Source organism: Triturus cristatus, chromosome 3_1 (assembly GCF_964204655.1).
Source record: "Triturus cristatus chromosome 3_1, aTriCri1.1, whole genome shotgun sequence".
In the NCBI taxonomy this organism is placed as follows: domain Eukaryota; kingdom Metazoa; phylum Chordata; class Amphibia; order Caudata; family Salamandridae; genus Triturus; species Triturus cristatus.
The window spans coordinates 708,908,693-708,934,696 of NC_140583.1; the positions used below are offsets into that span (position 1 = coordinate 708,908,693).

General features: G+C 52.2%; 1 protein-coding gene across 25 annotated transcripts in view; it reads right to left on the reverse strand.

Moving 5' to 3' along the window:
- Window positions 1-26,004, reverse strand: part of PPP6R3 (protein phosphatase 6 regulatory subunit 3) — a 1,519,855-nt gene that overhangs the window by 160,751 nt on the left and 1,333,100 nt on the right. For all 25 annotated transcript variants that reach the window (XR_014978878.1, XR_014978880.1, XR_014978879.1 and 22 more), the window contains one exon: window positions 14,810-14,960. Coding sequence is in view for 20 of the 25 variants with exons in the window: in XM_085644788.1 (XP_085500914.1) it covers window positions 14,810-14,960 (151 nt within the window). In the remaining 5 variants the exon portion in view is untranslated. The remainder of the gene's footprint in view (window positions 1-14,809; window positions 14,961-26,004) is intronic.

The following is a 26,004-nucleotide window of genomic DNA, read 5'->3' on the forward strand; positions in this document are numbered from 1 at the left end:
CCTACCTGGAGATATAAACACAAATACACAATAATACTTCAATTGCAAATAGGTAAGTAAGCACAAAATACAGTGTTCTCCAGGGGGAAACCAAACCAATATACTAATAAAGGGGAATGCAAACTGCGACGACCAGGAGCCGTGCAAAAACTGTCAGTCAGAAGTCGAGAACAGGGGCGGTTGGTGTCCTGAGGGAGCACAAACAAGCCTTGGCAGCGGCAACTGGCATGGAGAATGAAGAAGAAGCCACATTGGGACCAGCAGAGTCCAAGAGACACACCACAAGCAGGAGAGTCAGAGCAGGCCCCGAGCAAACAGGGGAGCCCACTGGTGCAGAAGACAACCCTCAAAAGAACCAACAGGCCGGATGCACCAGAGTCGCAAGAGGACCTCGAGGAGCTCACCAAGGCGGCCCACTGTGTAGAAGATGCAGTGGGAAATCTGTGCTTGGCAGGAAGAGCTGCTGGAGGCTGAAGCTTCCTGTAACCCGAAGATCTCTGCAGTGCCGAGCCAACAAGCCTTGGAAACGCAAGTCAACGCAATGCACAGGGGTTTGGCCCGATCGGTTCCAACAAGGGATGCTGACCTCACAATTGCAGAGAGGACAGGTCAGACCTCGAGGGAGTTGCAGAACCACCACCTGTGTTGCTGGGCCTTTCGAAGTTCATGGGACATCAGGAGCAGCAGACCGGTCAGCTTTGTTGCAGTTCCTGCAGATGCAGCGGAGTGACTCCTTCACTCCAAGGGAGACCCACAGGTCTGCTGAAGATCCTGGAAGAAGCACAGAATTGCAGAACAGCAAGACCAGGTGCAGCAGGAGTCTTCCTTGATGCAGTCTCGGTTACAAGCCAATTCCAGCGAAGTTCATGCGTCCAGATGGTCAAAGAGTGACGTAGTTTCAGTCTTGAGTCTTATCCCATGACGAATGAGGACCCACCCACAGGCAAGTCCTTAAGTAACCCAAGGTAAGGGGTGGAACAACTAAAGGGTCTCTCCCAGAGGAGGGGCTGGACAGAGGGGAGAATAGTCATGTCCTTTGTCCAGTTTCACACCAGAGCAGGAGCCGAAGGCTCCCTATTCTGGTTCAAACTGGAGTATGCAAGGAGGGCACCAAATGTGCCCTTCAAAGCAGTCTGGTGGCGCTGTAAGTGCCCCATCCCAGTCCAATACACGAAGTCCTGTCTGGAAGGTGATCACACCTCCCTGTGACAGGAAACCTATTGTTCCACAGTCGCCTGTTCGAGCTTGGCTCAGCAACAAGAGGGCAGAATCGTGTCTGTGGTTGGCAGCAGCACTAGCTTTCTGTCCGAACTGGAATGGCTGTTACAGGGAGTTCAGGAGAATACCCCAAGCGAGCCCCCCCAGTAAATGGGATCATACTTGCAACACAGGAATCAGTGTTGGGGTATGATTCCAACATGTTTGATACCAAACATGCTGGGCTCGGTGCAACCACTATATAGTTAGACATCTTCCAATGACTGATGTCCACTATATGTATTAAAATGGCTGACCGCACTTTCAAAGCCTGGAGAATCGACTTCAGGGTTTGTAGGGGTGTCCTGCTCATTTGGGGGCACTCTCACACTCATAACCAAGCACCCTGCACTCGGAGCCAGCCAAAGGGATGACTTATAGGTTTTAAATGTACTGACCTCAGATATAAGGAAACATATCTGTTGTGAGAGGTGCAAGCACCAACTATCACAAGCTGCAATGGCAGGCATGTAGTCACACTTTCAGTGGGCTTCCATGGGTGGCACAATACATCCTGAAGTCTACGGGAGACCCCTGGTTTACCTATGCCCTGGATTGCTTAGTACAATATAGCAGGAACTTACAAGGGTACACCAGTAGCCAACTGTGGATGAACAATTGTTGGAAGTGGGCCTTCTTGCATGGTTATCACAAAACTTTTTGCTTCTTCTGCCTATTTTTCCTGACCAGTTTTTGTTGGCTTTAGCACTTTGGGAACTTCAACACTGCTAATCAGTGCATATGCTCTCTGTGTAAATTATGATTGTAATGGATTATCCCTGATTGGCATATTTGATTTACTGGTATGTCCCTAGTAAAGTGCCAGGGTCTGTAAATCAAAGGCTGCTAGTGGGCCTGCAGCACGGATTGTGCCACCCACATGAGTAGCCCTGTAAAGGTATCTCACACACTTGCCAGGCCTCAACGTTCTCTTTTCCTACAAGTAAGGCACCCCTCAAGTTGGCCCAAGGTACCTCCATGGGCAGGGTGCAGTGTATGTAAAGAACAAGTTACTAACCTTCGGTAACGATGTATCTGTAAGAAACATTAGTTAGTTAGATTCCTCACCTTAGAATATCCCCAGGCGTCAGACTGGATCCGGAAGATTTTTCGTCAGCAATACCCCTTGCGCGTCGCTAGGCGTCGTCTGCGGCTCCGCGTCCGTCGTCGGCGTCGTGCGCCGGGATGACGTCGTCGGAGTACTTAGACGCCGCCCTCGCGCGCTGACGTCAGTTCTTGTACATAGCCTTCCGCGCCAGGAACGCAGAGCCATGCAAAGACCGACACTGGTGCCAAAAATAAAATCTAGGGGCCTGAAAGGACAACCTTAACCCTAGATGTCAGTTCGCAGAACGGGGAGGATGGGAGGGTCGGTGAGGAATCTAACTAACTAATGTTTCTTACAGATACATCGTTACCGAAGGTTAGTAACTTGTTCATCTGAAAGAAACACGTTAGTTAGATTCCTCACCTTAGAATAGATACCCAAGCAATACCATCCCCGGTGGTGGGTCTGCGAACCAAGATCACACCAGAAAGTCCTGGAGGACAGAACGGCCAAAGAAGCCATCCCTCCGGACTTGGCTGTCAAGGCAATAATGCCTGGCAAACGTGTGTAGAGAAGCCCACGTCGCCGCCTGACAGATGTCCTGCAAAGGGACTCCCCGTCCCAAGGCAGTAGTAGCCGCCGTGGCCCGAGTAGAATGGGCGCGCAGCCCAACAGGAGGGTCCTTTTTAGCCAAGGAATAGCAGATTTTTATACACAAAACGACCCACCGAGAGATGGTTCGTTTGTGCACAGCTTTCCCCTTCTTAGCGCCCACGTACCCAACAAAAAGCTGGTCGTCCACCCGGAACTGTTTTGTGCGGTCCAGATAAAAGGAGAGCGCACGTTTTGGGTCCAGACGGTGGAGCCTCTCTTCCTCTTTGGAAGGATGCGGAGGCGGAAAGAAGGTGGGCAAGGTGACAGACTGCCCAAGGTGAAAAGGAGTCACCACTTTAGGAAGAAAGGAGGGACGAGGCCGAAGGACAACCTTGTCCGGATGAACAGATAGGAAAGGAGGCTTTGAAGATAAAGCCTGGAGCTCACTCACCCGTCTAGCCGAGGTGATGGCTACCAGAAAAGCAGTCTTTAGAGTTAGAAGACGAAGAGGGCAATTGTGAAGAGGCTCGAAGGGAGCGCACATCAGGAAGGTCAATACCAGATTCAAGTCCCACTGAGGCATTACAAAAGGGACAGGAGGGAACGTGTGTGTAATGCCTTTGAGAAAGCGTGTAACCACAGGGGACTTGAAAAGAGAAGGCTGATCAGGAAGCCGCAAGAAGGCGGAGATGGCAGCAAGATAACCCTTCAGGGTGCCCAGGGCAGAGCCCTGCCGGGCCAGAGAAAGAAGGAAGAGGAGAACCTCAGAAAGAGGGGCGGAAAGGGGATCCACAGCCTTTGCTGTGCACCATGCCACAAATTTGTTCCACCGGCAGGCGTATACCGACTTCGTGGAGGGACGCCTGGCTGCCAGAATGATATCACAGACTTCAGGAGGCAAGTCAAATGGCATCAACTGCCGCCGCTCAATCTCCACGCATGGAGGTGGAGGCTGGACAGGTTCGGGTGGAGGACCGTCCCCTGCTGCTGCGACAGAAGATCCTCCCGAAGGGGCAGACGTATCGGGGGATCGGTCAACAGACTGAGTAGCTCGGGATACCAGTATCTTCGTGCCCAATCCGGAGCCACCAAGATGACTTGGGCCCGGTCGCGCCTGATCTTCTTCAGCACTCTGGGCAGAAGTGGTATAGGCGGAAAGGCGTACAACAGACCGCAACTCCACTCGTGACGAAAAGCGTCGCCGAGCGAGTGCCGCCTTGGAAATTCCAACGCGCAGAACTGCTGACATTGCGCGTTCTCTTCGGTGGCGAATAGATCTAACCAAGGCTCTCCCCACTGCTGAAAGAGGCCTTGCACCACTTCGGAGTTCAGACGCCATTCGTGATCCATCATGCACCGGCGGCTGAGTTCGTCTGCTCTGGCGTTCAGAGAGCCCGCCAGATGTTGAACCACCAGGGTGACGCCCTGGTGTTCCAGCCATGTCCAGAGGCGCAGAGCCTCCTGACAAAGGGTCCACGACCCCACCCCGCCCTGTTTGTTGCAGTACCACATGGCGGTGGTGTTGTCCGTGAACACCTGCACGACACTTCCCCTGACAGAGGGAAGGAAGGCTTTCAGTGCAAGCCGGATCGCTCTCAACTCCAACAGGTTGATGTGGAGACGAGACTCCGCCGGAGACCAGAGGCCTCTGATCTCCGCCTCTCCCATATGGCCACCCCAACCCAAGAGGGACGCATCCGTCACTACGACATGCTCCGGTTGGGGAAGGGAGAGGCTCTTGCCCTTGACCCACTCGCGGTCCGTGAGCCACCACTGCAACTGCTGTGCAGTGCCCTCCGAGATCAAGACATGGTCGGACAGGTTGCCGTGATGCTGGGCCCACTGAAACTTCAGGTCCCACTGCAGAGCCCGCATGCGCCGCCTGGCGTGATGCACTAGTAGGATGCAGGAGGCCATCAGCCCCAGAAGCCGCAACACTAGCCTGACCGAAACCCGGGATAGAGGCCGAAAGATGGGAATCAGGGCCTGTATATCCCGGACCCGCTGTTCCGGTGGATGGACCCGGAACTGCGCCGAATCGAGAACCGCTCCGATGAAGAGGAGCTTCTGAGAGGGACTCAAGTGTGACTTCGGCACGTTGATGGAAAACCCCAGCAAATGCAGGAGATCCGCCGTAGTCTGGAGGTGGGAGACGACTGCCTGGGGCGAGCCCGCCTTCAACAACCAGTCGTCGAGATAGGGGAAGACTGGGACCCCTGATCTGCGCAGATGAGCTGCGACCACCGCCATCACTTTCGTGAACACCCGAGGGGCACTGGTGAGGCCGAAGGGGAGCACGGTAAACTGAAAGTGCTCTTGGCCCACCGTGAACCGCAGGTAACGCCGGTGGGCCGGCAGGACGGGGATATGGAAATATGCGTCCTGCAAGTCCAACGCTACCATGCAGTCTCCAGGGTCTAGGGCAGCTAAAACCTGAGCCAACGTTAGCATCTTGAACCTTTCCTTTCGGAGGAAGGCATTGACGTTCCGGAGGTCCAAGATAGGGCGCAGGCCCCCCTTGCCCTTCTTGGGAACCAGAAAGTAGTGGGAATAACAACCACGACCTACTTCTGGACTCGGAACGCGCTCGACGGCCCCCTTGGCCAGGAGAGCCGAAACTTCCTCGCGGAGAAGATCCAAATGATCCCCCGAGATACGGTGGTGTTGTGGTGGCATGGCTGGAGGGGTCGTCTCGAAGGGGAGGGAGTAGCCCCTTCGGACGATTTGCAGCACCCACCTGTCCGAAGTGATGGACCGCCAGTGGAGCAGGTGATGGCGAACTCTGCCGCCCACTGGCGTGGTATGGGCCTGAAAGCTCGGACTAGGAAGGCTTTGAGGCGGATGCTGCCGGGGTGGATGTGGGCTGACCACGTCGGCCTCCATTTCCGCCACGGCGGAAGCCACGTCCGCGACCGCGCGCAGGTTGGTTCTGCGGCTGGTGGCTCTGCGGACGTGAGGAGGCGCCCCTTCCTTGGCCACGAAAGGGGCGAAAAGCGGAGGTGTGCGCCCGCGGAGCCGAGAGGCCCAAGGACTTGGCCGTAGCCCGGGAGTCCTTAAAGCGGTTCAGCGCACTGTCCGCCTTCTCACCAAACAGGCGAGTGCCATCAAAGGGCATGTCCATGAGGGTGTTCTGGACATCCCCGGAAAAGGACGTGGACCGCATCCAGGCGTGGCGGCGGAGCGCCACCGTGGTGGAAATCGCCCGACCTAGCGAGTCCGTGGTGTCAAGCCCACATCTTATGGCGTGCCGTGCTGCATCCCTCCCATCGGCCAGAGCCTGGGAAAGACGCGTCCGGACCTCCTCCGGACACAGGGGCAGCACGTCCTCCACCGTATCCCACAGAGAATGGGAATAACGGTCCAAGAGACAGGCGGTATTTAAAGACCGCAGGCCCAAACTAAGGGACGAGAACAGTTTCTTGCCAAACTGCTCGAGTCTCTTGGAATCCCGGTCCGGCGGAGCGGTCGGGAAGGAGGATTGGGAAGTAGAGGCCTGGATAACCAGACTCTCGGGGGTGGGGTGTTGGGACAGGAAGCTGGGGTCGCCCGGAGCAGGGCGGTGGCGCCTGGCAACGTTCCTATCCACAGGAGGAACTGTGGAGGGCTTGGACCAGGTGCCCTGCAGAACGTCAGTGAGGGCCTCGTTAAACGGCAGCAGAGGCTCAGTGGAGCTTGCTGAGGTTTGAAGCACCTCAGTGAGGATGTTGGTCCTCACAGCCACGGCAGGCAACTCGAGCCCAAGGGCCTCAGCCGCCTTGCGCAGCACCACAGAAAATGCTGCACCCTCCTCCGAAGCCACGGTCGGAGGAGAAGTGAATCCAGCGTCTGGCGAGGTGTCCAGCCCGCTGGCCTCCCCCAGCTCATCTGCCCAGTCCTGAGAAAGCTGTGACTGAACAGCCAGAGGGTCCTCGAACCCCTCCCAGTCGCCCCCTTCTTCCGATTCCTGATAAACAGGAGGAATGATCGGAACCGGACTGTAGAGATGGTAGGTCTCTAGCGGCGTCGGATGCGGCGTCGGCGGACGCCGTGCCGGCGTCGGGTCCGGATGAGGGCTAAACTGGGGCGTCGGCGTCACAGGCGTCGGCGTCGGCGGCGCCGGTGACGGCGTCGGTGGTTCAGGCGTCGGCGCCGGTGGAGGAGTGACAAGGTCAACCGGCGTCGACTGGGGCCCAGGCATGGGCCCCGCGGGGACCTGCGGCGTCGAGACCGGAGTCGTCGACGGCGCCGGGGCCGGAGCCGCCGGCACGCGAGGTCGCCCAGTCGAGCCCGCGGGGCCCGAAGGCGCGCCAGCGGGCGTCGACGGCGGGGCCAGGCTCCTCATGGCCGAGAGGAAGGCACTGATCTCCGCCGGCGCCGCGTCAGCCCCAGGGACCGGAAGGTATGGGGGCGGACGCGGCACCTGCGGCTCCGCCGGAGCCGCGGGGGTGGAACCACTTGGACCCTCGGCCGAGTCGCGCGACCGGCGAGGGGAGTCCGAAGAGCGATGTCGCCTCTTGGACTTCTTTGAGTGTTTGGACTTACCCGACGACTTGGAGCCCGACGATCGATGGTGGCGTCGGCTAGGGATCCGCGAGCGATCCTTGGACCTCCTCCTGGACCGGGATCGCGCACGACGCGGAGCCGAGTGGCGAAGCTCGAGAAGCTTGCGGGACCGCTCCCGCCTAGCCTTCGAAGTCAGGGCCTGACAGTCGTTGCACGACTCCGCGTCGTGGTCGAGGCCTAAGCAATAGAGGCACCGGCGGTGGTGATCGGTCACCGACATCAGTCGATGACAGTCTTCACAAGCCTTGAACCCAGGCATCCTACCGGCACCAGATGTCGACAGACAGGGATCAAAAATGATCAAAAAGATTTAGTCAAAAAAGACTAAAAGGGGTAGCTCTCCCGGATCTGCGCTTACTGGCGCGGAAAAAAGAAGAACTGACGTCAGCGCGCGAGGGCGGCGTCTAAGTACTCCGACGACGTCATCCCGGCGCACGACGCCGACGACGGACGCGGAGCCGCAGACGACGCCTAGCGACGCGCAAGGGGTATTGCTGACGAAAAATCTTCCGGATCCAGTCTGACGCCTGGGGATATTCTAAGGTGAGGAATCTAACTAACGTGTTTCTTTCAGATAGGTAGGACATGTGCAGGTGTGTTTTACATGTCCTAATGCACAAGTTACTTACTTGTTTAACAATATATCTGTAAGAGACATTAGTTAGTGATAGATTCCTTACCTTATAATATCTCCAGGTGTCAGACTGGATCCGGAAAGTTTTCCATTAGCAGTAGCCCTGCGCGTCAGTAGTCGTCGTTGTACGGCTCCATGTACGTCGTAGTCGCCGAGATGACGTCGCTGGAGCTACTTCGACGCGCCCACGCGTTCTGACGTCAGTTCTGTACACGACTTTCCGCGCCAGGAACGCAGAGCCATGCAAGATACTGCCAACTGGTGCATTGAAACAAGGGCCCTGAAAGGGATGACCTTAAGCGCAGAAATCAGTTCGTAGAACAGGGAGGATGGGTAGGGGGGTAAGGAATCTATCACTAACTAATGTATCTTACAGATATATCGTTACACAAGTAAGTAACTTGTGCATTTGAAAGAGACACGTTAGTGATAGATTCCTTACCTTAGAATAGATACCCCAGCAATACCAACCCTGATGGTGGGTCTGAGAACCAAGATCACACCAGAAAGAGAACAGAATGGCCAAAGAAGCCGTCTCTCCGGACTTGACTGTCAAGGCAATAATGCTTAGTAAAAGTGTGCAGCGAGGCCCACGTGGCTGCCTGACAGATGTCTTGCAGGGGACACCACGTCCCAATGTAGTAGTAACTGCTGTCGCCCTGGTAGAATGGGCACACAACCCCACCGGGCGTCCCTTTTTAGCCAGAGAATAACAGGCTTTGATACACAAGACGACCCAGCGGAAGATAGTCTTCTTGTGTACAGCCCGGCCTTTCTTGGCGCCTACATAGCCAACACAGAGCTGGTCATCCACCCGGAACTGTTGTATGCGATTCAAATAAAATGAAAACGCACGTTTTGGGTCCAGACGATGTAGCCCCTCTTCCTCTCTGGAAGGGTGCGGAGATGGAAAGAAAGTGGGCAAGGTGATAGTTTGCCCAATGTGGAAGGCAGTGACAACCTTTGGCAAGAAGGAAGGACGAGTGCGAAGCACAACCCTGTCTGGATGAACCGACAGAAGGAGAGGCCTACCGGAAAGAGCCTGGTGCTCACTCACACGCCTAGCAGAGGTGATGGCAACCAGGAAAGCAGTCTTCAAAGTTAATAAACGAAGAGGACAGTTGTGAAGCGGCTCAAAAGGAGCGCACATCAGAAAAGTAAGAACCAGATTTAAGTCCCACTGCGGCATCACAAACGGAATAGGAGGGAAAAGGTGAGTAATGCCTTTGAGGAATCTATTAACAGGGGACTTGAAAACAGAGGGCTGATCAGGAAGCCTGAGAAAAGCTGAAATTGCAGAAAGGTAGTCATTAATAGAGTAGAGCCCTGCTGGGCCAGAGAGAGAAGGAACAAAAGGACCTCTGAAAGGGGATCCAAAGCCTTTGCTGTGCACCATGCCACAAATTTGTTCCACCTGCAGGCGTATACCGATTTAGTGGTGGGACGCCTGGCTGCCAAAATGACATCACAGACTTCAGGAGGCAAGTCAAATGGAATCCACTGTCGCCGCTCCATCTCCACGCATGTAGGTGGAGGCTGGACAGGTTCGTCCCCTGTTGCTGCAACAGAAGATCCTCCCGAAGAGGCAGTCAGATCGGGGAATCCATGGTCATACTGAGTAGCTCGGGATACCAAACTCTTCGAGCCCAGTCCGGGGCCACAAGAATGACTTGGGCCGGTCGCACCTTATCTTCTTCAGCACTCTGGGTAGAAGTGGTATAGGCGGAAAGGCGTACAATAGACCGCAGCTACACTCGTGACGAAAAGCATCTCCGAGCGAGTGCCGGCTTGGAGACTCCAACGCGCAGAAGTGATGACATTGCGCGTTCTCTTCTGCGGCGAATAGATCTAACCAAGGCTCTCCCCACTGTTGAAAGAGACCTTGCGCCACCTCTGAGTGAAGACGCCATTCGTGATCCATCAGGCACCAGCGGCTGAGTTGGTCAGCCCTGGCGTTCAAATAACTTGCCAGGTGTTGAACCATCAAGGAAATGCCTTGACGTTCCAGCCATGTCCAGAGGCGCAGAGCCCACCCCGCCTTTTTTATTGCAATACCACATGGCGGTGGTGTTGCCCGTGAACAACTACACCACCCTCCCCTTGACAGAGGGAAGGAATGCCTGCAGTGCAAGAAGGATCGCCCAAAGCTGCAGATGGTTGATATGGAGCCGGGACTCCGCCGGAGTCCAGAGGCCTCTGATCTCCGCCTCTCCCATGTGGCCAACCCATCCCAGGAGGGACGAATTTGTCACCACTGTGTGCTCCGGCTGGGGAAGGGAGAGGGATCTGCCGCTGACTCAGTGCTGATTCGTGAGCCACCACTGCAATTGTTGTGCGTGTGCCCTCCGAGAATTGGACATAGTCTGACAGGTTGCCCTGATGCTGTGCCCACTGGAACGTCAGGTCCCACTGCAGAGCCCGCATATGCCATCTGGCATGGTTGGTTAGCAGGATGCAGGAGGCTATGAGGCCCAACAGCCTCAAGGTCATCCTAACCGAAACCCAGAACAAGGGCTGAAAGATCGGAATCATAGCCCGAATGTCCCGGACTCGCTGTTCGGGAGGATAAACCCGAAACTGTGCCGTGTCCAGAACCGCTCCGATGAAGAGGAGCTTCTGAGAGGGAATCAGGTGCGACTTCGGCACGTTGATGGAGAACCCCAGCAAATGCAGGAGGTCGGCCGTAGTCTGGAGGTGGGACAGGACTGTTTTGGGCAAGCCCATCTTCAACAACCAGTTGTCGAGATAGGGGAAGACTGAAACCCCTGATCTGCGCAGATGAGCTGCGACCACCGCTATCACTTTGGTGAACACCCGAGAGGCACTGGTAAGGCCAAAGGGGAGCATGGTGAACTGAAAATGCTCCTGCCCTACCGTGAATCGCAGGTAACGCCGGTGGGCCGGCAGGACGGGGATATGAAAATACGCATCCTGCTGATCCAACGCTACCATCCAGTCTTGCGGGTCGAGGGCAGACAAGACCTGAGCAAGTGTGAGCATCATCCGGAGGAAGCGATTGACGTTACGAAGGTCTAAGATGGGACGCGGGCCTGTTTTCCTTCTTTGGAACCAAGAAGTAGTGGGAGTAACAACCACAACCTATTTCTGGCATTGGAACGCGCTCGATGGCCCCCTTGGCCAAGTAGGCCGTAACTTCCTGCTTGAGAAGTGCCAAGGGATCCCCCGACAAGCGGTGATACTGAGGTGGCATGGCTGGGGGGGTCGTGGGAGTAACCCCTTCGGACAATTTGCAGAACCCACCTATCAGATGTGATGGTGTGCCAGTGGTGGAAGTTATGGCGAATCCTGCCACCCACTGGCGTCTAGTGCGCCTGAAACACCGTACTAGGAAGGTTTGGAGGCAAGGGCAGCAGGGGGGGTGGTGGACTGACCCGCCTTTACAGGTTCCACATCCGCGGCTGCGCTGAGACTGTTGCTGCGCAGGCCTGTGGCTCTGAAACAGACGTGCTTAGGTGCCCCTTCCTGGACCTCGAAAGGAGCTAAAAGCAGAAGGTGTGCGTGTGGCTGAAAGGCCTAAATACTTGGCTGTAGCCCGCGAGTCCTTAAAACGCTCCAACGCGTAATCCACCTTATCGCCAAACAGGTGGGTGCCCTCAAAGGGCATGTCCATCAATGTGTTCTGTACATCCCCAGAAAACCCAGCCGTTTTCAGCCAGGCGTGGCGGCGTAGCGCCACTGTCGTGGAAATCGCCCAGCCCAGCGAATCAGCAGTATCAAGACCACAACGGATGGTGAACTTTGCTACGTCTCTCCCCTCAGCAATAGCTTGGGAGAGTACTGTTCGAGCCTCCACCGGACACTGAGGCAGCACTTGCGCAATCGTATACCGCACAGAATGGGAATAACGGCCCAAGAGACATGCAGTGTTCACAGCCCGCAGTCCTGAACTGCGAAGACGTGGAATGGTGGTGATGGCTCTGCAGCCGGTCCCTGGACCTCGCACGGGACCGGGACCTGAAACAGCGCGAAGCAGACTCCCGGGCCGCTAGCCACTTTCGGGACCGCTCCCACACAGTTTTTGGAGCCATGGCCTGGCAGTGGGAGCACGGAGTTGTGGTCGCGCCCCAGGCAGTGGAGACACTCAAGGTGCGGATCAGTCACCGACATTGTGCTGGGACAGGCTGCGCATGACTTGAAACTGAGCACATCCCTATGCACCTGGAGTGTAAGTATTAAAAAACACAAAGACAAAAGTCCCCAAAAACTCTGTAAAAAAATGACTGGGGTACCGCTCTCTCCGGATCTGCGTCTGCTGGTGCGGAAAAAGAACGAACGGACGTCAGCGCATGTGGGCGCGTCTAAGTAGCTCCAGAGATGTCATCTCGGCGACTACGACGCCAACGATTTACGCGGAACCGTACGCCGGCGACTACCGACGTGCAGGGTACTGCTGACGAAAAACTTTCCGGATCCAGTCTGATACTGGGGATATTCTAAGGTAAGGAATCTATCACTAAGGTGTCTCTTTCAGATAGTGAAATACTTCCAATTTCGTTTTTCACTATTGAAAGGCTCTCTGTCCCATAGGCTAACCTGGGAGTTACTTTGTATCATCTTACAAGTATAACTTTTCATTAGGACAAGATAGAGGGATGGAGTTTAGGCTCACACAATTTAAAAACCATCTCCCTAAAAAGATGTTGTTAAATTCTGTTTGAAAATGCCTCTTTTAGAAAGTAGGCATTTTCTTGTTTAACCATTCTGTGTGCCTCTGTGTACTGACTGTCTGGTTTTGGAGTGACAGGAACGTTCACTGTAGACTGCCACAAGGGAGGTTGAGGTGTGATCTGCCTTTCCTGGGTGACTCATAGCTGAGCTCAATAGACTGTGGCTGCATTTAGAGAGGTGGGAGGAGTTTCAATTGCACCTCAATAGGCAGTGTCTCCTCTGCACAATGCTGTTTCCACCGCTTGTAGTGAAGCTGGGACAGAGAGGGCAGAACTGGAATGCACTGGGCTCAGGAACCCTTGCCACAAGGAGAACAAAGACAACATGGGATACAAGTATTGGACCGTAAACCGCAGAGAATTAGATTACTTCTTGACTAGAGAGGAACCTTTGACAAGGGGAAGAGCTGGAGAGCTGCAAGGAGGAGTACTGCCCCATTGCTGTGTGCTTTGCTGGGTTGGCCTGCAGTTTCTGCTTTTGCCAAGGAAGAGGACGACGACTGGAACTTTGCTGTGAACCTGCTTGAAAAAGGATCTCCAAGGGCTTATGTGTGCTGGCCTACTGTTCTGGAGTCTCACGGACACAAACCATCACGGACACAAACCACCAGCTCCCCTGAACTCCATTGCTGGGAGTTCTGACCTGCCAGGAGGTGCCTATTCTAGTTGGAGGTTGTTACTGCTGTTGAGAGCTGGACGAAACAAAAAAAGCAAGAAAAACAACTGATGCCATTAGCGACGCTGCGACCTGCACAGAGGCCAGGGGCACCGCTAGCGAAGTGCATGACAAACTGACCTGCCCGCACCACGGCTCAGACGCCGGATGCCTGCAATTATCAGCCTTCCCGATGCCAGCGCTCACTCCAATGCCGTCACAGCCTGCATCCAGTTATCGCAAGCCAATAGACGATGAGGGCAACTTCATGAACTCTTTGACTTTGCACCGCCTCACCAGAACAGATGCCTCACCGCCGCCTTCCCCTGTCCTTGACTCGACACGTCACCTCCTCGTGGACACTACACCTCGCCTCCCCATGGCAACCAGGGAAACTGCCTAGACAGCGAACCCTCACCTCCACAACGCTGTGCATCGTCCATGGACTTTGTTTTCCAAGATACTGTTAAGGGGATCCGCATGACTCCGTGCCAGACGCCGCGCACCTCGCAGTCGGTTCCGTACTCTAAATTTATGCCTGCCACAACGTAATAGCCCCAGGTGGAGCTATTTGTTTCTACAAGTAACTGTTTAAGTGCTATTTTGATATAGTATGTTGGGAGTTTTGGCGTTTTGGTCTTGTTTGGTTTAGATAAATATACTTTATGTTTCTAAACTGATGTGGTGTACATTTGTTGCGTTTTCACTATGTGTTTGGAGTACAAATACTTCACACTTTGCCTTTTGGATAAGCTTGTCTGCTCATGGAAAGCTACCAAGGGGGTGAGCAGGGGTCATCTAAAGTGTGTAACTACCTTACCCTGACTAGAAGCAAGGGTATCTACTTGGACAAAGGGGGGAAACGGCTGCCAATTAAAGACCTCAATTTCTAACAACAATACTTACCATGGTCAGAATTAGGGAGGAAGCACAGTACTGGGGTCCTGATTAGCAGGATCCCAGTCAGTCTAGTCAAAAAAGGATCCTACATTCACATGTGAAAAACATTTTCAAACTAGGGTTTCCCAAACCAAAATGAGTAAGGATTGCTTGCAATTCAGAGCAAGATGGCTCGTGTGCTTACCATAGTAACTGCCATTTACTGAAAACTGCGCCTCATGCATTACATGGTTACCACTTCCAAATGGTCAAGAATAGATGAAGTGTATCTGAAGCCAATGTAAATACATATTTTAAAAGAGTAGTGATAAAAGATCTAGCAGACAGTTGTTCTGTAAAGTCAAACCTAAACAGATCGTTATGCCTAAAATACACTTGGATGTAACCAACAGCAGGTTACATGAGCCTGATATATGAAATCAATATTTAGAGTTATCAATAGAAATAACAATCTGAGGTCTTCGATAACATGCATCATTGTCAATACTTACCTTTTAAAAACAGCAGTTTCTGTTTTCGCATCCACAGTAAGACTAAGGGTTTCTTTCATACTACCATTCATTACAGTCTCAGTTACTTGGTCTGCATTTTCAATTTCATCTTCACCATCAGAGCTTGCCTCCATAGCTACTGTCCCCAAGGCTGCAAAAAAGGAGCATTTTAGAAACCTCACAAGACATTTTGTATCATAAATTCAAACAATGAGCAAATATTTCCTTAATCAACCATTTCCCTAATTTCTAACAACATTTATGAGAAGAGGCACAGGATGCTGCTAAGCTCATTAACTACATCACTTCTTTCTGAAAGAAAAAGTTACTTACATGCTGTAATGATCTATCTGGTGGATACTCTACCTGCGGATTCCTCACCTGTAGAACAATCCCAGGTGTCAGACTGGATATGGAAACTTCAAAGATTTCACATTGCAGGTAGGGGATGCTAGCTTTAAATCAACGCCAGAAGCGGCATCTGGTGATGTCATGAAAGCCATGTAACGCCCGATCTGGCGCAACTACGCCAGTTTACATTTTTTTCCCCAGCCTTTGGGACAAGTTAAGGATTGCCATTAATAGTGTTGTACACAAAACCTACTGTTTTGAGCGGGCCGGAGCCGACTGCCGGACTTCAAGCTACTTTCGGAATCGCTCCCGCAAAGTCTTTGGCACCATGGCCCAGCAGTCGGGGCACGACTTGGGGTCATGGTCGCACCCTAGGCAGTAGAAACACACGCGGTGCGGGTCCTTCACCGACATCATTTGATGACAATCCCAGTAGGACTCGAAACCGGGCATCCCTACGGCACCAGGAGTCGATCAACTCGAAGGAAGAGAGAAGGAGGCCTCGAAAAACTCAGTCAAAAAGTGACTTGGGGTACCACTCTCTCCGGATCTGCGCTTCCTGGCGCAGGAAAAGAAAGAACTGACGTCAGCGTGAGAGGGCGGCGTCTAAGTAGCTGCCGTGACGTCATCTCGGAGACAACGACGCAAACAATGGATGCGGAGCCGCATGACGCCACCTTCCGACACGCAGGGGTACTGCTGATGAAAACTTTCTGGATCCAGTCTGACGCCCGGGGGTAATTCTAAGGTAAGGAATCTATCTCTATGTGTTTCTTTCAGATAATGAACTTACTTGAAAAAATTAAAATTGGTTCGGCCTATCAGCGTAGGCCTTGCTAAAAAGAGCTTGGACCTCTGGATGGAGACGCCTTTCGTGACCCACTAGGCATCTTCTACTGAGTCTGTCTGCCCTGATGTTCAGAGAGCCTGCCAGGTGTTGAACCACCAGGGATATGCCCAGACATTCCAGCCCTGCCCAGAGACACAGGGGCTCTTGACAGAGGGTCCACAAGCCCACTCCACCCTGCTTGTTGCAGTACCACGTGGTGGTGTTGTCCGTGAACACCTGCACTAGCCTTCCCTTGAAGGAGGGTGTAGAAAAGTAGGATCTCCTTTCATGGTTACCCCAACTTTTTGCTAGTGTCAATATGTTTGTTTTGACTAGTCTGACTGGGATCCAGCTAAACAGGACCCCCGTCACTGAGCTTCCTCGCTAAATTCAACTTGTAAATCATTTTGTAGCTCCACAATTGGCCAATGGTGTACCCATATGATTCCTTAGTATATGGTACTGAAGTGCCCAACGCATAGGTACACTACGGGTCTCCTAGGGGCTAAAGCATGTATTGTGCCACCCCTGAGAGACCACAAAAATTGAGACTACAGGCTTGCCATTGCAGCCTGTGTAAGCTGGTGCTAGCACCACTTACAGCAGATATATGTTTTCTTATATCTGAGGTCACTACACTTAAAACCTTGAAGTCACTCCTAAGGTAGGTTTTTCAACCCTGAAGGCAGGGTGCTGGGATATGAGTGTAAGGGTGCCCCTGCATGAGCAGCACACCCCTACAAACTCCAGAGTTGATTCTCCAGGCTTTGTAAGTGCAGTCAGCTATTTTGATACATATAGTGGCAGTCAGTCATTACACGATGGCTAACTATATAGAGCAAAACCAAAGGGGATGATGGACAGACTGTTGAACATTGCAAGTACTCACCCCCAGTTGACTGATCTGGGTTTAATCCATCATCATACCCTGCAAACGTAGGGCGAACAAAGCAAAACCAAAGGGGATGATGGATGGAGTGTTGAACAATGCAAGCACCTATCCCCAGACGTGGGTCCCTTGCTCACTTTGCCACTGGATTCAAGCTAGCCTGGCTGATGACGGCTGATTAGCCAGAAACCGGTCCCAGGATGCTTGTTTCCGGTCCAGGGAAAACATGGCTTGGCAGTTCGGGCTGGACTGTTCCCATGAGGCTTAGGGTCAGACTGATTTGCTATGGCCTTGTCTGAACTGGGGTGGCGGAGTGAGCTAAAGAATGATGATGGATTAAACCCAGATCAGTCGACTGGGGGTGAGTGCTTGCAATGTTCAACAGTCCGTCCATCATCTCCTTTGGTTTTGTTTTGGCTAACTATATAGTGGCTGTGCCGAACCTGGGCATGTTTGGTATCTTAACATGTTGGAATCATACCCCAACACCGTTAACGGTTTTGCAGGCATGATTCCGTGAACTAGTGGGCTACTCTCGGAAGTCACCAGTACTACCGGTAACATCCTTTCAGGTTCTGCTATCAAGCCAATGCTGCTGCCGTCCACAGACACAATACTGTCCTCCTGCTGCTGAGCTGAAGCAGGGGAAGGTAGAACAATAAGTTTCCTGTCACAGGGAGATGTGACCACCTCCCAGACAGGAGTGTATTGAGCTGGGGTGGGGACACTTTCCAGTGCCACAAGACTGCTTTCAAGGGCACATTTGGTGCCCTCCTTGCATACTCCGGTTTGAGCAAGTTCAGGGAGTGCTTGACTAACATTCTGGCGCGGCACTTGACAAAGGACATGGGAATATTCTCCCCTCTGTCCAGCCCCTCATCTGGGAGGGACCCACAAGTCGTGTTAACTCCTTTCTTAAGTTATTAAAGGGCTTAACTGTGGGTGGGTGGGTCAGATGATTCATTGTGGGCCAAGACTCAAGCCTGAAACCAAGTCACTCTTCGACCGTTTGGACACTTTGACTTCACTGGATTTCACCTGTGTACGAGGCTGGCTTAGTATATGGTGCACACTTATTTAAGTTAATCACCTTGCACTAATCCAGACCATCCTCATGGCAATTTTAGCAGTCTTAGACAACAGAAAGCACTCCAAGTGGAAGCTGTGGAGAGCAGCCTTCGGGATTAGTCAAGAAGCAGTGTTAAGTAACCAGGCGCCCCACGGAGGCTGCATACAGAGTGGGAAAACGACCGCGGGATCAATGCAAGTCAACGGGTAAGTCGCGGTTGCAATTTTAAAGAAGAAGGAGGACCCTTTCACGTGGATCCTGAAGAAACCCTGCGGCAGACAGAAGGTTGGAGAGCCACCCCACCCATGGACACCCTAGGAACCAGGATACCAGGGAAGCCGGGTGCATAGGTATGAAATGGCATTGGAAACCACAGTCAAACCCAATAGAGGACTTCAGGAAGATGCGGCTGCTGGGGAAGGTGAAAGTGTCCGGTGGAAAACAAAGGTGGATTCAAGTTGAGAAGAACCTGCAAGCAAAGGGGACAGAGTCTATGCCACTCAGGAGTGACCGGGAGGCACGGAAGTAGAATGCCCACTGTGTGTTGCAAGAGAGATGACAGTGAACTGCAGCCGTGAGGAACAGGCGATGCTGTGGAAGATCAGGAGCCATTCACAAGCTGTCCCGCATCGGATGTTGAGAGGGACAAGTAGGTGTCTGTCGGGAGCACCAACAAGCCTTGGCAACTGCCAACAACGTGGAAAGCGAAGAAGGTGCAGTGTCGAGGCCATCAAGGTCTAGGTGACTCACCACAAGCAGGGGAGTCCGTGCAGGCCCTGAGCAATCAGGGGAGCCCAAGGAATTAAAATATGACCCTCAAGAGGACCCACAGGCCGGAGGCACTGGAGTCGCAAGAGGGCCTCGAGCAGCTCACCAAAGATGCAGGCCCATGGTGCAAGTGATGCAGTGAGGACGAAGATATTGGTCACTGCAGATGCTTGAGGTTAGGGCTACTCGGAGCCCGAAGATCTTGGTGGAAGGAAGCCAACCAACCTTTACAACTGCAAGTCGAAGCAGTGCACAGGGGTTCTGTTCCTGCGGCTCCGACAAGGGACACTGGCCTCAAACGTGGTGAGGGGACATGGCAGGCCTCGAGGGATGTTAAGAACCACCACTTGTGTTGCTGAGCCTTTCGGAGTCCGTAAGAGCCCAGGATCAGCATACCAGTCAGCTTAGTTGCGGTACCTGCAGATGCAGGGAAGTGAATCCTTCACTTCAAGGGAGATTCCTTCAGGTGTCTTGGATGCTCACATGTCTTGGAAGGTTCCTGTGTGGTGCACAAGCACAGACGATGCAGCAGACTAGCAGGGTGACGACATCAGGAGCAGCAGGAGTCTTCCCAGTTGCAGCCTTGATGCCCAGAGGGAAGTCCTGAGTGCCCAGCCGGTTGAAGAAGTGGTGTCTGAAATTAATCTTGTCCCACGATGAATCCAGGGACCCACCCTCAGGTAAGTACCCTAAGGAAAGGGTTGGGACGATTCAGGGTTCCCTCCCAGGGGAAGCAGGAAGGGGGGCTATTGGTCGGCCAGTGGGGAGGATACTCCCATGTCCTTTGTCCAGTTCTGCGCTAGAGCGGGAGCCCTGAGCTGGTTTTAACTGGACAATGGAAGGAGGGCAGCTAGTGTGCCCTTCAAGCAGACTGAGTGTCGCTAGCAAGCGCTCCCACCTGGCACCTATACTGGCCCTATGTCTGGTAGGTAGGCACACCTCCCTGTGAAAGGATACCTATTGTTCTACCTTCCCCTGCTTGAGGTTGGCTCAGCAGCAGGAGGGCAGAATTGTTTCTCTGGTCGGCAGCACCCATGTTGCTGTCGAACAAGTTACTTACCTTAGGTAACGATATATCTGTAAGAAACATAGGTTAGTTATAGATTCCTTACCTTAGAATAGATACTCCAGCAATACCAACCCTGACGGTAGGTCTGCGAACCAAGTTCACACCAGAAAGTCCTTGAGAACAGAACGGCCAAAGAAGCCGTCCCTTCGGACTTGGCTGTCCAGGCAGTAGTGTCTTGTAAACGTGTGCAGCGATGCCCACAAGTGTCATTAAGGGGGACTCCACGCTCCAAAGCAGTGGTAGCTGCCTTCGCCCTGGTGGAAAGGGCACGCAACCCCACTGGAGGCTCCTTCTTTGCCAAGGCATAACAAGCTTTGATGCACAAAACAACCCATCCAGAAATGGTCCGTTTGTGCACGTCCCGACCTTTCTTGGCGCCCACGTAGTCAATAAAGAGCTGGTCATCCACTTGAAATTGTTTTGTGCAATCCAAGTAAGGAACGCGTTACTTACCTGTAACTGCGGTTATCCAGTATTGGTATATTTCATAGATTCACATGCCTGAATCATTCCCCGTCGTCGGGATGGGAGTCACCGGTAAGTAACAAAGCAATGTCTTAGTAGACATATATAGTAATAGGCCCCAAAAGGCCTTAGCTTAGTAAGCGATCCACGTCCTTATGTAAAAAGGACAAAAGTTTGGCCCGTAGCCAATCAGCTAGCACCACCCTCTAGAACCTTCCTGGAAGGAGCTCTAGTCCCTCAGATTTTCGTATGCACAGTGCTAAGTAGTTGTATCACTGAGAGATCCAAGAGAGCCCTTCCAGGGGAGGTGGGTGGGTTGCATGTGAATCTATGAAAGATACCAATACTGGATAACCGCAGTTACAGGTAAGTAGCGCGTTCCTTATCCAGTATTAGGGTATCTTTCATAGATTCACATGCCTGAATCAGAGTAGTAAGCAATAATAAGCACATTTCGAAAGGTACAGTAAATATACAGTCACTAGATAATAACATATCCATGTGAAAGATAAAAGCACTAAAAAACAGTTAGTCAGCCAATGCATACATTACAGTGCGAAATGTACGTAAAGAGGCAAGGAAGGTGGGATGAAAAGAAGGGCTCACCTCTACTGAAATAGATGACGGAGTACCGCTTGACCCACTGCAGAATCCTTCATGATGTCCGTGTCCAGGCAGTAATGCTTGGTGAATGTATGCGGCGTCTTCCATGTGGCCGCTCTACAAATGTCCACAATGGGCACCCCTGCAAACAGTGCCATGGAAGTAGACATTGCCCTTGTGGAATGGGCATGAACTGTTGATCGCAGTGGACGTCCTGCCTGCTGGTGACAGAAGGCTATGGCTGAAGAAATCCAGCGGGAGATACTGTTTGGTGAGCGGTAGCCCTTTTCTAGGCCTACTGTACGCTACGAAGAGTTGATTAGACTTACAAAATGTTTTCGTTCTATCAATGTAAAGCTTTAGGCAGCGCTTAATGTCCAATGAATGTAGAGTTTTCTCCGCCACTGTTTGTGGATTCGGGAAGAATGAACGTAGCACGATAGGTTCGTTAAGATGGAACCGAGATGGAACTTTAGGAATAAACTTCGGATTTGTGCGAAGAATGATCCTATCCTGTTTGAACTGAAGGAACGGGTCTTGGATTGAGAACGCCTGGAGTTCCCCCACTCGCCTTGCCGAGGTAAGGGCCAGCAGGAGCGCAATCTTCCAGGATACATACTTAAGGTCTGCTCTGTGTATTGGCTCAAACGGGTGTTTCATTAGTTGAGCCAGAACCGTGTTGAGATGCCAAGCCGATGGTACAGGCTTAACTGGAGGAAATGCTCTAAATAGTCCTTTAAGGAATTGCTTAATCAGTCTATTAGACCACAAAGATGGACCTGTAGAGGATCTCCTGAAGCGTGATATTGCTGCTAGGTGGACTTTAATGGAGGCATGAGCAAGACCAGATTTTGCCAGGTGCAGGAGGTACGGCAAGATTTGATCCGGGGTGGAAGAAAGAGGGTGTAACCGGTTTGTTTTGCACCACATACAGAATCTCTTCCATTTTAATGAATACGTTTTGTTGGTACTATCTGCTCGAGCCCGAGCTAGAATTTGTCTGCAATCCGGAGGAATGTCTAAGCCCTGAAACTCTCTGAACTCAGGATCCAAGCTGATAACTTGAGAGATGCCGGATCCGGATGCTGAACTTGCTGATTGTTGAGCGTTAGAAGAGATGGAAACGGCTTCAATTTGATTGGAGGTTCCAGGGAAAGGAGGTGAAGCTCCGTGAACCAGTGTTGGCGTGGCCAAGCTGGAGCTATCAATATGAGAGTACAGGGCTCCGCTTTCATCTTCCGTAGCACCCTGGGAATCAGGGGAAACGGCGGAAAGGCGTACGCAAAGACGTTGCACCAAGGCATTCCCCAGAGACCCTTGTTGGGGATGCCAGCTTGCAAAGTGTTGGCATTTGGCGTTTTGCTGGGTGGCGAAGAGATCCAGAAGAGGGGTGCCCCATTGAGCAAATATGTTGCTGAGAACTAGGTGATCCAGCTCCCACTCGTGGCATGCTGCCTGTCTTCTGCTTAGAGAATCTGCCAACACGTTGTGGGCGCCTGGAACATAATCTGCTCGGAGAGAGATGTTGTGACGGAGCAGCCAGTTCCAAATTTTTTGCGACTCGCGAGAGTGTGTTAGCGAGCGAGTTCCTCCCTGTTTGTTCAAATAGTGCATTGTCATCGTGTTGTCTGTTCGGACAAGCACTATGGAGTTTTTGATTCTTGGAAGGAAGGCCACCAGAGCTAGATAGACTGCGCGTAGCTCTAGAAGATTGATATGAAGTGCCTTCTCAGAAGGGGACCACTTCCCACTTATCTGCAGTTCTTGAAGGAAAGCCCCCCAGCCCTCTAAGGAGGCGTCCGTGGTGATTATATAGGGAGCAGCAGGAAGCAAGAAAGGCAAGCCTTGAGAAAGGTTCTGGGGGCAAACCCACCATCGTAGAGCCTTTTTGATCACACGGGTCACCTGGATGACGTCGAAGGACCCTGTACACTGGACCCATTGATCTGACAGTGCTTCTTGAAGGGGTCGCATATGAAGACGACAATGCGGTACTAATAGGATGCAAGAAGACATCATCCCGAGTAGGGATTTGAAGAGACGCACTGACAGCGTCTTTTTGGACAGTATCCGGAGCGCCAACGACTGAAGTTTGTCTTTGCGTTCCTGTGATGGGAATGCTTTCCATAGAATGGTGTCTAGTGTAGCGCCCAGAAAATTCATGCGCTGAGACGGCTGAAGGACGGACTTGTCGTGATTGAGAGTTAGCCCCAGTGAATTGAAAAGCCTCAGACAAGCGTTGGAAGACCTGGACGCGCCTTCCAGAGATGGAGACTTGACAAGCCAGTCGTCTAGATATGGGAAGACCTGATGATGATGGCGTAGATATGCAGCCACTGGAGCTAGACATTTGGTGAAAATGCGTGGCGCCGATTTGAGCCCAAACTGCAGAACCCGAAACTGGTAATGTCTGCCCGCCACCATGAATAGTCGGAATTTTTTGTGGTTGCGGTGTATTGGTATATGAAAGTAGGCGTCTTGTAGGTCTGACGACACCATGTAGTCGTTCGCATTGAGTAGATGTAAAACCTCCTGAATGGTGACCATACGAAACTGCTTTTTCAGAAACTTGTTCAGATTCCTCAAGTCCAATATCAGTCTCCATTTTTCTCCTTTTTTCGGATGAGGAAGAAACAGGAGTAAAACCCTTTTCCCCGTTGGCTTGGGGGAACTCTCTCTATAGCTCCCTTTTGGAGCATAAGCTTCACTTCTAAGAGTAAAGGACGTAGATTTTTGAGAAGCATTTGGCGGGGAGGGCTTTGAGGAGGATCTGTATGAATTCTAGAGAATGGCCGAATTGTACTAATTGTAGGACCCAACGGTCCGTAGTTATTTGTTGCCAATTTGGGAGAAAGTGGGAAATTTTTCTGCCAATCTTGGAGGGTGGAGAGAAGTTTGAGACCGGCTGCAGTTGAAAGTCATTGCCGTCGAGTGGCGCCCTTTTGTCTTTCTCCTTTGCCACGAAAGGAAGATTTTGGGTATGAGGATTGCTGTCGCTGTTGGTATTGCGAACGGTATTGCTGGGAGGAAGGGAAGGAAGAACGTTGGTGAAAATCTCCCCTAGTTGAAGTTTGACCTCTCCCTTTTGAACCTCGAAAGGAAGGGTTCCGAAATTGTAAGGTACCCAAAGCTCTAGCGGTATCAGTATCTTTCTTAATACCCTGTAATGCCTCATCAATATGTGCGCCGAAGAGAAGTTGGCCATCATATGGCATATCCAGCACTTTGGTTTGGACCTCCGGCCTGAAGGAGGTTGCCTTTAGCCAACCTTGGCGTCGAAGGACCGCTGCGCCAGCTAGTTGTCGAAATCCGGTTGAAGCAATATCCATTGCGCAGTCTATAAGTTCAGAGGCAGATCTTTCCCCCTCTAGCAAGATCTTCTTTGCCTCTTCTTTTGACTCCTCTGGTAAGTCTGCCAAGTATGGCGCAATATCCGCCCACATCTGACGATTGTAACGTCCCAACAGTGCTAGGGCGTTGGAGGCACGCACTGTTAAAGCCGACATCGAGGAAAAACGTTTGCCTATGTTCTCCAGTCGCCTACCCTTCTTATCTGGTGGAGTTGTCAACAGAGCAGCTGGGTTGTTTGACCTCCTCTGTGCGGCCTGGGTAATGACAGAGTCCGGCTTTGGATGGCCTGTGAGACAAGCCGGAGCAGTGTCTGGCGCTTGATATTTTTTATCCAGCCGTGGTAACACTGGAGGGACCGAGGAAGGATTTTGCATAATCTTTATGCCTTGTTCCCAAATGCAGTCTATGATCGGAATTGCACGGACAGACTTCTTAAAAGGTTCCTTAAAATCATAAAGGAAACAGTCCTGCAGGTGCGAGGGCATTGGAATTTGGGACGCTCGCTCTATGATATTATGAAAGCCGCCAATGTCCTCCGGCGGCGAGTCGGCCGTGGTAGGGGCAGGAGAAACCAGGCAGGGAAGGATGTAGTCATCCCATTCTTCCTGGTGAGATTGGACATCCTGAAGCTCTCCTTCTTCAGGCTCCCCGTCATCCTCGTCATCTGTGGTGGGACGAACTGGCGATGTGACAGGCTCTGACTGCAAAACCAATGGAGGCGGTCGTGGCCTTGGTGTTGGAGGCCCAACTGGCATCGGGGAAGGTGCCGGCGTCGGAAACCGTTGCTTATAATCAGATATCAGGAATTGGAGATCCGTGACCAAAGACGCAGGCAGACAAACCATGGAAGGTGGGGGCTGCACATATTCCTGAGGTGAAACCTCCTGATATTCTTGGTCAATGTCCTCATAGTCAGAGATATCCTGATATTTTACATGCAGTTGCGATGGACTCGTCGCAGCAGGGAATAGACTGCCGTTATCGGAGTCTTCCTCGTCAAAAAGTTGAGCTCACTTCACCCCTACTGGGTGAAGTGAGGGCCGGAGTCAGTGCACGTTTAGTTATTTTGAGGTGCACATAAGTACTTTGCACATCAGAGTCCATATCAGTCGACGGGCCCGTCGACGGTAGAGTCGTAGATGGTGTAACAGGCATTATTTGCATTTGAGACGTCGTCGACGAGGTCATAGTCGACGAAGGCTTCGTCGACGGTGTCCTCGTCGACGATGATGTCGACGTAGACGAGGGAGCTTTCGTCGATGCTGCCGTCGGCAGCTTAACTGACGACGATGATTTTTTAATTTTCAGCGTCGACTAGATAGCTTTACCAGCCGTCGACGATGGAGTTGTCGTCGTCGACCTAATCATAGATTGGGATGTAACGGTAGATATTGTCGCCGTCGACGAGGTAACAGACTGCCGTCGATGGAGATCTCCTCGTCGTTGAAGCCACCGTCGACAAGGTAGTTGTCATCGACGGGGTGGAGACTGGCTTCTTAAAGGTATGTGGCACATCCTGGGGAGAAGCAGTCCCTGGCAGAGGCGAGGCCAGGACCTCTGAAGACTTTTTGTGCGTCTTCTTTTGAGGTGGCTGCGACGAAGGGCCCGGATTTAACGCCCTTGGTCTTTTATGTGAGGAGTGAGAAGAGATAGTAGAACCCTCACTTTCCTCAGAGGACACAACAGTTTCCTTGTCCTTTAGTCTTTGCAGCCAGATTAAAAGGCGCCCTTCTTGGTCTTTCAGGGTCTTAGATGAAAAGGTACGACATACCTTACAGTCTTTCGAATTGTGGCTAGGATA